Raw genomic sequence first — 16147 nt, 5'->3', positions numbered from 1 at the left:
ATGAGCAGTATAAATTATGTTTCTGTTGTGTATTTCTGTGCGATTTTCATATCATTTGAATTTCTATTTTATACGTCAAATTGAATATGAAACTAAAGACAGAGATTGCTGAAAAAACTGTTCTATTCGGAATAGGTATATATAGATTGAGAAATTAGGATTGTCGAACTAATTTTTGGAAGATGTCTGATTACTACAAACGTAGATCTCTTCAACACGCACAATACGCTCAAATTATTCAATTTGTCTTGAATATTTGACTTTTTTTCAATTAGAACTTTTCAACTGCTTTTTGTTCTTTTCTATTTTTCATCGTATTGAACCTGTTTTGCGACAATGTCACAAACAATATGTTGCAACATTATTATGTTGTTATTTTTTTCGCTTCATCTTTTTGATCAATCTCTGTAAGGATCTTGATAATTTTTCTCACCCATCCTGTAGGGATCTTGATGGTTTTATAACTACCTGACCCATCCGCGGGAGGATCTTCATGATTTTATATCTTTTTTCCTTTTCTGTAAGGATCTTTATGATTTTATTTCTGTTTGGCCCTTCACTTTATGGATCTCGATGGTTTTATATTTATTTGACCCATCCCTGTGAAGATCCTGAGGGTTTTATAGCTTTTTGACTTATCCTTGTGAGGATCTTGATGGCTTCATATTTTTTGACCCATCCCTCTGTATATATTGATGGTTTTATAACTGTCTGACCCATCCTTGTGAAGATCTTGATGGTTTCATATCTTTCTGACCCATCCCTGTGAGGACCTTCATCCTTTTATATCTTTCTTACGAATTTCTATAGGAATCTCGATGGTTTTGTTTTGTTTGGCCCATTCTTGATGTTTTCATATATGTTTAACCAATCACTGTAAGGATAATGATGGCTTTATATTTTTTGACTTCTTCTCTGTGAGGATATTCATCGTTTTATATCTTTGCATCAATTCTTGTAAGGATCTTGATAATATTACTTCTATTTGGTTCATTCCTATAGGGACCTTGATGGTTTTGTATTTTTTTGACACATCCCTGTGAGGATCTCGATAGTTTCATTTTGATTGGCCCATTCCTATATGGATCTTGATGGTTTCATATCTGTTTGACCAACCACTGTAAGGATATTGATTGCTTTATATTTTTTGACTTATCCCTGTGAGGAAATTGATGGTTTTATATCTTTCTAACTCATCTCCGTGAGGATATTCATCATTTTATATCTTTGCATCAATTATTGTAAGGATCTCGATGGTTTTACTTATATTTGGTTAACTCCTTTAAGGATATGGATGTTTTTAACTAATTCTAGTAAAAATCTTCATGGATTTATATCTTTCTATTCCATCCCTGTAGGGATCTTCATGGCTTTATATTTTTTTGAGTCATTCCTTTAAGGATCTTGATGATTTTATATCTTTTTTTAACTATCCCTGTAAGGATCTTAATGGTTCTATATCTTTCTGACCAATATTACAAATGCTACCAATTATGGATGAGTTTACTTTGTTTTTAATGAAATAATTTCCTGATCAAGTTTCCATTAAAAAAGGACTCCAAACATAACCTTAATCACAGTCTCTTTTAGAGAACAAATATCCTCAAGCTTTCAAAATTCCATTAACCGAATATTTTTTTTCCTCATTTCGCGAAAAGAAAGAGAAATCGGTATATAGATAATTGGGTTAAGATAATTTTTCCAGAGTTTTAGTAAGTTTTTTTTTTCATGCTTCACTAACACACAACACAGAGCCTGATAATTTCATTTTTGTACAACCCCTAAAAGAGATTGATGAACCTGCTTCTTTTGAAACTAATATTTTGTAATTACTATAAGGGCATCTATTCAGCTGTAGTTGTAGAAAGGCATGGCTGAAGTTTCTAAAATTTGTAGACTTAGCACACTTAACTTTTGGTTAAAATATAAAAGTAAATTACGAGGGAACGATTTTGCAAATGATTACCAATTATTATAAGAAGAGAAAACTGGAGCTTGAGATTTTTCTGCATATGATTTATTAATATACAGTTCCTCTGCTTGCAAATATTGATCAATCAGTCTTTTAAGACTACGAATACATACAACAAATGTTACTAAATGAACATTTTTCACCTCAAAAACTAACTCCCGACCTCTCCCTCCTCTAAAAACAAAATTCCTCCTCATTATTGGACACTAGGTGCTTGTTACTTCTTAAAAATTGATCCCGTATTCTGAAGCCAGACTGAAAGGGCCAAATATTTAAAAAGTTATGGGATGTAAGTGTTAACATAATACACTAAGGAGGATTTATTTCAGGAGTATAGGAGGCTAGGAAGCCATTTGCTTTCTCCATGCAAACAAAATACAAAAACAGAAAATCCCTAAATTCACATAATTATTCGGAGTATTCGACTACAAAAAAGCTCTTTTTATGAAATTTATTGTCGATAATAACCAAAAATCGACACCAAATGTACAAAGGATCAATATCTAAATACAATCCTGGTAAGGAATTCTTCGTTTAAGTTGGTACAAAAGGTGGATTAGAAAACCTTTAGCTCATAATAAACTTTATAATGAAACTTCACGCCCGTATCGGATATGGTATGAATATTAAATCAGTTTCCAGAAGTTTTTAGCCATTAGAAGTATTCTTTTCCATTTATATCCGCTTCACCAACCAGATTTAACACTATGTGACTTCTGGTTCTATCAGATAATAGAAAAAATGTGAGAAGGAAATATTTTGAGATCATTACTGACATTGAAAATTCCGGTTTTGAAAGAGACTAATTAAAATTTTTTTATCACATCTCGTATCATGACGAATATTATTCAGATTCCGATCGTTCTTATTATTAATTAGATTTTCTATTTATCAACGTGTTTTTTTAGAATTTCATAACTGAAACTGATTATTGAAACGACAGGAAAAATTTTAATTCAACGTTGATGAAAGTATACAAATGGGATAGCCCGAAACCGTGCATACAAATGTATATATATATATATTCAGATTTCATTCAATATTGTTGGCAGTTTGCCATATTTAGGGAAAATATTGACGCATTGTTACAAAGGGAGAAAGATGATGAATAGTGTAACAGAATACTGCTTCTGTTTACTTCAATTTTCATAGTTAGATTGTCAAAAATACATTGTCGTAACTAGAACATGTCTTTTTATACAAATTTTTATTAATCCATCATGCAAACAAAAAGCAACTGCCTCCTTTTTTTACTTTAACATTACTTTACATTAGAAATTCTTCTGATATTTTTTCTGCATCTTATTCGTTATTAGTCTGTTGATATATCCATTTCTTTTAAATATTTACTCAAATCTATAGCCCGAAAGCGCCCTCAAGATCTCTAATAACCATAACTCTCCTTTCTCTTCCTGCATTATCTTTTCTATCAGTGTTTTTTCAATTATTTAAACTGTTTTTAACGGTGTTGAGAATTTATAAATACGATGTTTTGTATTTACTTAATTTATTTCTATATTAAACCATGCACTAAACGCTAAACTACTCGCTAATCATTAATTCATATAATTTATTCAAATTGACCGTTTACGTTGAACTAACTCGATCTGTTGACTATGACATCCAATTAGATACTGACTTACTCGCTAATAAACAAGCTCCTATTTACACAAAACGGATTTCTTGATAATTCAGGTTTTAGAATGTAAGCAAACAAAAAGGCCTTCCTAGAAATTAATTGTATAACAACCTGTAAATAAGTTATAAAAACCAATATCAAGAAATTGACGCCGTATGTAAATGTTCCTTCCGATAATGTCCACACCTGCCAATTGTTTGATTCTATTGCCATAATAGAACAGGACTAGCTTGACGAGTTAGTAACAGTTATATATTCCATATAATTCTCATACTTTTTCATACATTTTTTCCAATTTAATTTGATCGGGTATATAACTATGTTTTCTTTTGATGATGGTATCAAATCACATAGCAATAAATCTGGATTGTAAGTTGAAAGATCAAGTATTTTCCAGTTCGTTTCCACTCGGTAACAGCTTATGCGTAAAGCCTGGTGTTATCGTGGTGGAGTAACACTTCGCAGAGGGGATAATCTCTATTCTGAAGTTAACATTGATCTAAAAGATCATAGTAATAGTTGATGGTCTAAAAATCTCGTAGAATATGTTGTATACACACATATATTAGAGTTTTGGCTTTCTACCACCTACAAAACAGCGAAGAAACTTCCGACAACAGGAGTTTGTGTAAGGAGCCAAAGAAAACCATAGAACACCTCCTTTGTGAGTGCGAGGTTGGTTAAACCCAGAAGAAGTAGGTCGCATAGCCCTTTATAGGGATGGGTAGCTCATTTTCCAAAGTTGTTGCTACCTGATTGGTGATCAGTCAGGGGTACACAATAAGTCGAGGTGTTAGATTCACGACCTTTACGCTCTAGCTCACCTAATCTATTAATTAAATTTTATATCTTACTCTGTATTCCCCTGATTCGTTCCTCTTCTTAATGCCATGCCAGCACGTGCCATTCCACCTGCAAAAAATCGCACTTATTAGTTTTAATCGCAAGATTTTCAGCTTCTGTGAAAAAATTTTACCGCTAAGTAGAATAATGAGAATTTTAATTAAAATACTGAGTTTTGTTAATTTTCGGAAAAGAATTAAAAAATGATTGAATTTGCTAACATTTTCCAGAAACATCAAAAAGGTTGAGGGGCTTTCAACAGAGATGCTTTGATTTTTTAGCGAAAGTCGGAAATGGTCAATTTTACCGACAATTTTTCTGATTCAAATGATGACAATTTTGATTTAGAACTCACCTTGAGTGCGGGAATATAAAAAATATTTATTACTCCTCCGTTTTCATCAAATATTAACCATTAATAGAGGTAGACTGAAAATTTGTGGATGTTTACTTTTTCATATGTACTTCTTCTAGTCAAGAAGAGAATAAATTTATTACTGAGTTGAAATAGGTAGTAGGTATTTCTCAGTCTTTTCATATTTACTTTATTATCTAATATCTCTCCCCCATAGCTTTCAACACTCCAGGCGTTATTCTCTAGCAACTATTTCATTTTTTAGTCAATTGATCGCTTCAGTAGCTGTAGCTTTCTTCGCTCTCGTCGTGGTCCTTTTTATCACTTATTATCTTCAGTCCTCATGTGTAGTTGCTTAAAATACGTCTTCCATCTTTCCTTATTTTTGTCTCCTTTGATAAAATTTCACAATTTTCATTCTTCATGTATAATTTAGTGTTTTTCGCCTGTTTACAAAGACTTGTTTTGCAAAACAATTTTTAGTTTCCTTTGCTGTCACCTTCCAATTTTTTACAAAAGTATGTCTAATTCGTTTTCTCTGCTTTGGCTATTATGTATTTTAATTTTTACTTCGTTTTGCTTGCTAGATGTTGCTTCCAATTGCATTTTTCTTTCTTATTTCTTTCCGAAAAGGTTATAGTTGTACGGATACGTGTGTAAAATTTTTGACCAGCCCGTTGAATGTCCACATCTAATCAAACAGAATTTGTAATTTTATAATTTTGTGAATAATGAATAACTTTTTTACCATAATAAAGTTAATAAAAGTTTGAAAGACAGTAGTGAAAAAGTTGTGTGGTTTTTAAAGCCAACCAAAACACGATAACTATAAATTTCGTCAACGGTTTTTAAACAAAATTTTGATCGATATCCGTAGAGACTGCTGACACGACGCCGTCTTAAATTTACAAAGAAAATTACTTTGAAAAAAGCTTATTTATCATGTGCATGGAGTCAAACAAATCCCCCGCCCTAAGATAAATAAATAAAAAGAGAAATTCTCGTTGACTTGGTAAAAACTAAAGCTCTTGATTTATCACCGTATATCAGTCTAAAGTCTTATCCTTGCTGGAATTTATTATGGGACAATCGAAAGTTTTTTGTGTATATAATAAGGGTAGCTTGTATATAAGTGAGCTGAGTGAAAAAGCAAACATCTATCAATCCCCATTATTAGTTTTTTTTTCTCTATAGCAATAAACTTTGAGCGGATTATTGATGGAGAAACTTTTCTTTCTATTCATAAAATATGATGTCAGCTTTGGAATATTACACGAGGTGTAGAAACTGATAAAAAAACATTTTTACCACAATTTATTTATCACACTCTGTTAGTTTATTCTTCTTCTTCATCATCATACTTTAAGACTTAGTTCTGTGTTTGCATCAATGATTGCCTAGTTGCAGCCGGGGTGATAAAAACCCCCTTTCATACCATCTTGTAGGTGGTCGTCCTGATGGTCGGGATGTATTTGGTTTTTCTTCCTTTGCTATTTTTGCCAACCTGTAATTTGACATCTGATGCGCCTTTGTTGTTTGAGCTTTGACTTCATTATTTAGATTTCTATTACTTGTAATCCGTTAATTTGCACGTTTAAATTGAATTGTTTTGTTTACCACCACACCAACAACCACAATTACACTGTCTAAAGCGTGTTTCGATAACCGCTTTATCATCTTCAGATACTACGTATTTTATATTAATCAATCAATCGATTTGAATTTTTTTTGAACTGAAAGGATTGTTAAAGAGAAAAATTTCAACTTATATTTTTTCAATTGAAATTTTCTTCACTATAAAAAATTCTTTTGACGTTATGTGAATACCCCTTATGCTAATTTTTATAATATTTGTTGCTCAATTTTCAACTTTTTTTGTATTGTACAACAACCCCTCGAGTACATGCGGATTATGCCAGACTAAGATGACATTCTGCCAACTGTAATTATCGATTTTTGAATAAAACCTGTATCTGCGCTTGCCATTGTTATTGCAACCCCTATATCTTGGAGTATAAAGGGTCGGCAGGGGTGTTATTCCTGTTTTTCGTAGTCGTTCCCATGGTGAATGAATCGTTGTTACTTTCATTCATTTTAAAGCAGGACCGTGGGGAATAAACTATCCCGTAGGGTGCGATGAAAACTCGGACAACTTATTTTTTCGCAGATCAAATGAAAAAGTTTTTTTTGAAGGATAAGAATAAACGTACAGGGTATATATTAAAGCATCAACTAACAGAGGGAGAAATTTAGATGTCTTCTAATTTTTTTGAACTTGTAAGATTTTTTGGGAGCGAAATCACAATTTGTTAGCTAATTCTGTAAATATTGGTACCATTTTATAAACTATTATACATATGAAAGTTAATTATATACAAGAAGACAACACAAACTACAAAAAATACGAAATCTTTTCAAGGTGATGAATTTGAACCAAGAAAGCAGAATCTCAAAATTTTCAAGCAAAAATGTACCAAATGTACTTATTATATAAGCTTACTCTGTTTTCTGAACTGGCTCTGTGATTGAATCTAATGAGAGTCCTCCTACATATTAATTTTTTCATCAATTCTCATCAATTTCATAAATCTTCGATGCTGTGAGGAATGTTTTCAAATTGGCGGAATCTCCATATCCTTGTCTTTATTAAACAAACTTGCAGAACTATAATCTTATTATCAATTTCAATACCTAGACTTTACGAACTAAATAGCAGCGTGGACTGTTGTATCCTGACGAGACCCAAGTAGATCAAAACCGGTCGACAGACCATGCTTTTCTTCTCACAATTTGGAGTCATCTGATATACAGAAAGTTCCAGGACTCGATACAAAAAATTCGGAAGTGACATAAAAAAAATTGTGTATTGATACGGACCCAAAATTAAGTTTTTCAATAATTTAAGATTTTGTATCCCAATTGTTATTGTCAGTAAATACTTTTCATACTTTTTGAATCCTCAGTATATCAAACGAGGATTCTTTTTTCTAATTCTCCTAGTTAAAGATGAAAAAAGATGTAATCTGAGTTCAATTTTAATAGAGAATTGATTTCTTGATGTTGCAGAGTTTTTGGACCTTTAAGGACCTTGTAATAAGGTTTTAGTATTTTCGAAGTCTCTTTAAAGGTAAGGTTGTGGCTGTTCTATGTTTTATTTACATATTTAGACTTTTGCTCCCCAGAAAACTGAACCATTAAGTTCCAATTCTAATTTTATTAACATTATGTACTACCTGAAACTCATTTTTAGATATAGTCTCCAAGTAATAATTTAATATATCAATAGAACGTAAGTCGTAACTCGTTAATTGGATTCGCAAATTCAGTGGAGATAGCACTAGTACCGTTGTTTGTAGTCATTTTCAATTCGGATTGAATACTCCAAACGATAACCTTTTGTTTGCGGATCTGATTCCGAATCAGTTTAGTGAAAGTGCGCATGCGATCGGTCTCTAAACTGATTCAGAATCAGAACCGCGAACAAAACTTGATATTGTGACTCAAGTGGATTGAAATAGGTTGAAAAATTCGTCTATTTTCAATGGCCAATCAAATGGATTATATTTAAATAGTTTCAAGAAAGATTAAACAAAAGAATAGTTATTTAAAAGTATTGCTACCTATTGAAACTTTCATAATTCCATAACTGTTTATAATCAAAATCATTGCATTTGATAATTCTAATGAACAAGCTGCGATTGGTGTAATCTCTGATATATTTCAGATAATAATGTTTATTTAACATATAGAAGTTTATATTCCGTTACATCATCGTTGATTAATTTAATGTCAACATCGGTTGGTACAAACATTCATAAATTATATTAATTTTTTCGCATTCACGGCTTCAATTAGATTCTGGTAATGAATACCATTAATGTTATGAGTCACTTGGGCCTCAATTAGCGATATTTTGAAGCACTGGATGAACTACCTTCCGAATACGATGATGTGACATACGCAGACTAATGTGGCAAAGCAAAAGTTAAATTCTGAGTAGATTTCATGACCTTAGAGAAGTAATTTTTATTTAATCGGAAAAGAAAACGTTAACGTAACTTTGTGATTCAGATTGGCGTAGTGACTTGGCAACTAAACTCGAAGCTTTAAAAGCAAAGACATTTGATGAATCAGCTCTACAGTTATCTTATAGCTTTCCCAAAACAAAAATCGGGGAATTACAAATGAAAAGTAGAAATTGTTTTCTTTTTTAACAATATCTAGTTAGGACAAATATCTATAGCACATATTTTTGCAACACCTTATAAATGTAATATCAAACGTGCTCCGCTTTATAAAGAAATTTAGTTGATTGATCTTCAATTTGATAGCATGTACGAGAGTTTACAGCCTCAATCTGAAGGTATCAGATGTTAATATTAGTTAGGGAATTTATTTGCGCATGCGTTAAGAGATTCTCACTTATTGATGCTTATTAGTAACTCTATATGAAACTTGAATACACAACTGCACTCCTGGAATGAAAAACCGCTCAAGATAATGAATGGCAGAGGGTGAACCTGCCTCCGAAAAACGCAAACACGGTCGGTTAGGTCGGAAACTTTTTAGACGACCCTCATATAAATGTGAACTGAATTATCAATAATTTTGCGCCTGTATAGAGGTGATATTGATACCAATATTGATTATCTTGTTTTTCAACATCTTCATACTCAAGTCTCTCATTTAATTTAATTTTATTTTCTATGTTTTTGCTTTTCAGACATTCGCTTAAACGTAATCATTATACTGCTGTAACTTTTTTTACTAATGTATTTTCTGTAAATGATGTTTATACAGATATAACAATCCAGTTTGTTGCAGACTTGTTTATGATATTGGCCTAATTAATAATGCATGTTTGTGACCTCGAGTGTCGAACGCAACTTTGTCAAAAATCGAAAAAATCGCACTAAAATCATTTATTTCCAAATTTTGGCGATTGTAACCCTAAGAGGCTAGTTTTTGAAATACGGCAGTTTTGATTTTTTGCAGACTTGTTTATAATATTGATCAAATGAATAATTCAAGTCAAATGACAAAAACAAGATTTGTTTCATAAAGCTGCTGACTACTTAAAGCAGAGGAAGATGCTGATGGGCTCATCATTACTGCAGCCTTTACTTATGACATAGTGGTAGTTGTTGGCGAGGACATTGACATGCTGATCATCCTTTCTGTGTTCTCAAATCAACGTGAAACTTTTTACAATAAATGTTGAATGGATAAAACATGAGGTGTCATATATTTCAGCATCCTCTTGGAAACCAGAGCTTTTCCTCACCATACATGCGTTTAGTGGTTGTGACTCGACCATACTGCTTTTTTCGCTTACGGAAGATGCAAATGATGTCCGTAGTCGAAAAAACAACTCTACACCTGACGAGATAGCAGCTGCAGGAGTGCGTGTCGTAATTTCTCTATCCGGAGGCAACCTCAACCATAACCTTGACGAGCTCCTACCAAAATCAGCCTCAATATAACCAGGTTACCTACTATACGAAGTTCTGCTCAATTTCACTCCTTGTGGACATACAATCTGGTACAAATATGTTCTTGCATCAGTTACATATCATTCATCATTTTCTATTCTCAGGTACAGGCGTGGTTGTGAGTCATACTGAACCCTCTCTCATGTTGGCGGATATCCAAACCATAAGGCCTCAACCCCAAAATGATGCAGCCTCACAACACTTCTTGTAGATTATTTCTTGCGGCTGCACTAAAGGTTGTTGGAACGCGTGCAGCTGCATGAGACAGGTCTAGTAACAGTAGCGAGTTTAGGCTACTTTGAAAACGTTTTTTCAAAAACTAGTTCTTTAGGTTTTTAATCGCCAAAATTTTAAAAGTTACAACGTGGTCTTTAGGTGTCTATTTCAATTGTATTGGTAAAGATCATTTTGGTATTTAAAAATTATCGAACCACAGATCAAAATTGATTTAAAGAAAGTTCAACGCTCTCTGTTACGTAAAAGACAGAAAGAAAAAATTTAAAATATTTGTTGGTTATCATTAGTAATGAAATAGACAGTGACAACAGTAATTTAAACTATATTAAACTATTATACGTAATTAGGATGTAGCTGACTAATTTCATTTGTAGTTTGTTAGACTGTAGTCCACATCAGTACCGAATTATCGAATGCATACCATTAAAACTTTATATAAATGCTTAAGTGGAGGAATCGTTCGGAATTTCAGATTAAGTTAGTTTTAATGCTTTCAAAATAGATAATTCCAACTTTAGTATCTAGAAAGTTCGAAAATAGTTTCTGTTACGCTTAAAATTTAAAAGTACTTCAAATACTTCGAATCTGTTATTCATTGTTCATATTAAAACTTTAAAATACACAGTTCCAATATTTTAATTTGGTAATGCCTCCAAGAATAAGTTATTGAGTTTGGGTTTCAAGTGTGCCATACAAATAAATGCAAAGGCCTAAAAATAAACTAATGTTTTACTTAAAAAAACTGCATACATAAGTTTCTTGATACACCTTTGTTCTTTGACCAATTGGCTCTTCTGGTTGGTAGGAATGTTAAAGTTGGCACCAAACGAATAAAAAGTTTTTTTCAAAAATTCACATGAAGATTTAATTTACTATTGCAGATTGAACAACAAGAGTTGCATCAATCAGTTGATTGGTGCACCTCGGATTATATCTCACCATCTCTTAATATCTTCAGCACTATATCAAGAACATGGCCGTGTCTCATCACCAAGCGATATCCGACCTATTTCATCACCAAATACGCGTTGTAACCTAAGCTAATCTAACCTAACTGTATAAACTGTTGTACACTCAACAAATCTTGAAATCATCGTAGATGATATTTCTATGCTAAATCGTATATACATCTATTTACTAAGTGATAACAGCATATGAACTGCAGTCACGGCTTATCTCAAAATATACAAAGTGGCCCTCGTTGTTTCAATATAAATGCACTAATCAACCGAAGCGTTTTTCGGTTCAGATTGCAACCGATGAACGAATTGGATTTAGAACATTCTAGATAAATTACAACTCAGCTTTTACTCTAATACCTTTGTCATTTTATTTCAAAGAAGTTACATTCCGTTTTATCGGTTTCTTTCAATTCAGATCGATACAATCTGGTTTGAAAGCCACAAAGAATTTCTTTTCTTTTTGAAGTCGACATTAGATCTTTATAGATATATAGAAAAAGTACCGTTATTATTAGAAAGTGAGAATATGATATCCTAATTGGGGCACAATACGATATGTATCATATTTATAGACAGATTTTTTCAAAACCTAGTCCCACACATCAAATCAGTTCTATTAATATATAGTGTGTTCATAAACTAATATTTCAATTTCAATAATTTAAGCCAGATACTACAGGACAGCATCTACACATGTTGTAGTGGTAGTAAGATTCTCTTTATTTTATTTTTCGAACGTAAGAGAATTTACAGGAGTAGCTCGTATGTAGGACAGAAGTAACAGCAACATCGACCGTGCCAAGACGATATAGACATGGCAATAACGTATTGGACACACTGTTTACACTACTACTAAATCAACACTCACAATTACACTGTCCACCTTCAGTATTTGAAGACAATAACGAGTGTTGGTGTAGTGGTAGTATAAACAGGGTGTTCAGTATGAATATCACCACCGATTCCAGAATGGTAATAACGGTAGACAGAAAAATAAACCAGTAAATGGAGAAGCATTTTTCCCATTCCGATTGAGGTACCTTCAAAACATGCGATTTGAACGCATCAATCGCTTCTTCAGGTGTAGAAAAACGTTTACCTCGCAATTTATTTTTGATCTGCGGGAATAAGAAGAAATTATTGGATGCCAAACAAGGACTGTACGGCGGATGATCCATCAATTCGATATTTTGACTGTTAAGTAACGTTTTGGTTTGAACTTTTGTGTGGGAGAAGGAATCGTCTTCTCTGATTTTTTTCAAACACTTCTGGCAAACGAATGCTGGTGTACCATTCAAAATTGGCCGTTCTACGTTGTGCAATTAGATACTAATTAGTAGATAGATAGATATCTCCCCAGACTTGGAGATAACGAAAGATAACAAATTATTCGAAAGAAGTATCGGGGTATTTAAAGAGGCATATATGGGGTGTATATCGAAAAATTAATGTACTATTTCCCATCGACGTGCTTCATGCGCGAACAACTTTTATTGAATTTGACTCATCTTGAAGACTCATACAGTAGATTGTTGTTTAGTTTGTATAAATTCATGATTCGTCGTCTATCTTATAGCCGTCTATGAAGCACCACTATCCAATTTTTTTTAATTTCTTTGGACCGATCGCCACGAGATTTTTTTGAGCGATTGTCAAATTTTGCGGTATCCAACGAGAATAAATCGTCAAATGTATGTGTGTGGAACTATTGCCCAAGTATGCCTCAATCTCACGGAATGTCATATACGATGTTGCAATATCGCATAGCATCGTTGTTTTCTGTCAAAGCAGCCAAAAATCGAAAGGAGTTGTTGGCACACTGTTGTTGGTTGAATCCACATCGAAAGTTATAGAAAATCATCGCAATTCCATTTTTTGAACAAGATGATTGTTTCAAGTATCTGTAAACAATTCAAATATGACTTTATGATGGTATTGTCAGATTTGACATATTGACATTAGTGTTGTAATATCTCAAAACTCAAGCAGCAACCTTCGTCCAAGAAAAAATAGTGACAAAGACACGATCCTTAGATAAGGAATGCTGCCTGACATTATTTAAGGAATATCAAACGAACATGGAAATTCTCCTCAACTAGAACAAAATTACTTAATAGCCTGAGATGTGAGGAACATTCAAGTTCATATTACTAGTTTAATAGATTTTGTGGAAAGGAAAATATATACAGTATGTACTAAAATATGTTTTTAAATAAATTATTTTGGAGGAACATATTGCCTCAAACAGATAGACTGAATAATTTGAAAAAAAAACTTTTTTGTAAACTAAAAAAATTAATAAATAATGCACACACTGTATAAGTAACCTTTTCCATGTTTATAGGCATTATACATTGTATAATATTTAATCAACTCGAAGTCATCATTTAGGAGATTACGAAATTGGAACAATTTATTTTAATATTTACAGACCATATCATGTGGATAATGACAAAGATTAATCTAGAGAAGACGAAAGACGTAGCCAATCAACAAAGATAATACCACAATTGTATTTAATCATCTTTCGAAATGACTCAACATTTGCCAAGGTTATTCAACGATGACTGCATTTTTGTAACAAACTTTGTATGCTATAATTGAATAAAAACAGGCCAAGCACCTTCTCTTTGTGAACTCAAATTAAAAAAGTGTATAACTACCTGATACGTGAGATAATTGAAGCATTTCATAAGTAAAAGATTGTAAAAAGCGAGCAAAAAAAGCACACATTTTTTTAATGGAAATGTCTATCACAACAATTTATGTAATTCAAATCAAATATTGTGTCCAGTTACTTTTTAAAATAGAAGTCAGAACACTCAGTATTAATAACATTATTACAAAAATTTTTGTATACATGTGTCTTAGAGCTAAGTAACAAAAATCCAAGCCCAGGAAAAATTGAAAATCTTGTTTTAAGTGCTCAGAAACACTCTTAGTAAGATGAACGATTGTCTTTCGAGTTATCTTGTCCCAATCATCTTGAATCTCATATCGAAGTACTTAGGCCCTTATTACACGAGGCAGGCATGTTGTTTAAGCAGTTGCAAGTCTGGCTGACGAGCAGAGCACCCAGAAAATCACCAGCTATGAAAGAAGACGAAAAATGAGTACAATGCTTAGCTCAGTTCGCTGTTCACTATAGATTAGAACATTTGGTAAATATGACAATCAAGATGAGTTATGAATATTTCTTCTATCGCTACTAATCCAATTGTTTCTTTAAGAATATCAAAAGCATTATACACTTTTTGAAGACCTATTTGTAGATAAGTTTTTAAATTACCAAGTATTTTCGAGCTATTAGACCTAATAAGAGATGACATAATTGGGATGGTACTGTACATAGAAGCGCAACTAGACTGAGCAGCCAATGGTTGCCGAGCTGGGCGATCAGTCGGCAACCAAAACGTGGCTGGACAATTGGTTGCCATCGTCTAATGAACCAATTCCCGGTGACGGGGTAAGTAACTAGTTGTCTCGTCTAATAAGGCCCTTAGAGTCTGTAAATGATGAGTTCAACGTCCAAGACGTAATTGAAGGGTTCATTTAATCCCAAGAGATAAATTGGTCGCCGGGTTTTTTAATCGGAACCAAAAAAAAAAACAAATGGTCATGACTTCAACTAGTTTATTATTTGAAAGTAACATTTATATAATTGTAACTAAATAGTTAGGTTAAATTATTGGTACTAACATTCCAACTTAGTATTTTTAGATACGTTCAATTTGACAATATTTCAACTAGTCAAAGGTGACATATATTGTTCCGTACCCATAGATGTCGTTAAGTAGACGAGAAATCGCAAGTGACGAATTCACATAGCATCAGTAGCAGCCCTTGGGCATTATCTTAGTCAGAATATAGAGCGAAAAATTTGGTTCTATCACTTCCTGTACTGCTTGTCGGTGTGATGTGTGACCAAAGCAACACCATAATTCCATAAAAGCATTGACAATATCATCTTTCATCACGCCGCGTTCTGACCATTCCACAGCAATCGTGAACGACCTAAAAAAAATCTCAATTCATCACCTATGATCTGGCAATAACTAATAGTATGCTTTTCAATTCATTGATCTGTAATCGACCCTCTGGAATCGCTATCGCAACAGTTGTTTTAGAACTCAATGAGGAGGAAGAAAAAGCTCCAGTATATTTGGATCAATTTAAGGGATACTTAAAATACTTGCCTCAAGTTGGCACAGAAATTGGTCCATCAAAACTCTGGACTTTTTTCTATAATATCGCCTCTTTTGTAGTCGACGTCTAGTTTGTATTCCAATTAGAGACTTACCCCTTGTATATCCCCAGTTTATCTTTGTCATTCGATACATTTGTTGATACCTCTGTTTTTTACACTTTTCTTTCTGATTTTTCCGCTTCTTTCCTGATAAATAAATGTTTTTTCCCGATTTCCGTCTGAGACTTTTCATCTCTGTGATCTTCCAGTGTTGTTTTTTTACGCTTCCGGCCTTGTTTCTTATGTATAAGTCATTATAGGACTGATTGGTGCTTTCTGAATTCGTGCTTTTGTCGTACTACGTTCTGAAGACATTTGCTTTAGCTTCTTGTCCTCTTACTTCGTCTTCTACGTCTTCATAACCGATTATGTCACTTCCAAGGTACTTAATCCGATTTCAT

General features: G+C 33.0%; 1 protein-coding gene and 1 long non-coding RNA gene across 8 annotated transcripts in view; one reads left to right on the top strand and one right to left on the bottom strand.

Annotated features, from left to right (window-relative positions):
* LOC130902495 (uncharacterized) overlaps positions 1 to 16147 on the bottom strand; it is a 212283-nt gene that overhangs the window by 184178 nt on the left and 11958 nt on the right. For all 7 annotated transcript variants that reach the window (XM_057814686.1, XM_057814687.1, XM_057814689.1 and 4 more), the window contains exon 2: positions 4466 to 4523. In XM_057814686.1, coding sequence (XP_057670669.1) covers positions 4466 to 4518 — 53 coding nt within the window. In that variant the 5' untranslated portion in view covers positions 4519 to 4523. The remainder of the gene's footprint in view (positions 1 to 4465; positions 4524 to 16147) is intronic.
* LOC130902499 (uncharacterized) lies at positions 13453 to 14127 on the top strand. Its single transcript, XR_009060405.1, has 2 exons — positions 13453 to 13688; positions 13845 to 14127. It is a non-coding gene; the product is annotated as an uncharacterized LOC130902499 (long non-coding RNA).

This window comes from Diorhabda carinulata, chromosome X (assembly GCF_026250575.1).
Source record: "Diorhabda carinulata isolate Delta chromosome X, icDioCari1.1, whole genome shotgun sequence".
In the NCBI taxonomy this organism is placed as follows: Eukaryota; Metazoa; Arthropoda; class Insecta; order Coleoptera; family Chrysomelidae; genus Diorhabda; species Diorhabda carinulata.
Note: the sequence above shows the minus strand (reverse complement) of the source record. Positions and strands in the feature narration are given on the sequence as shown.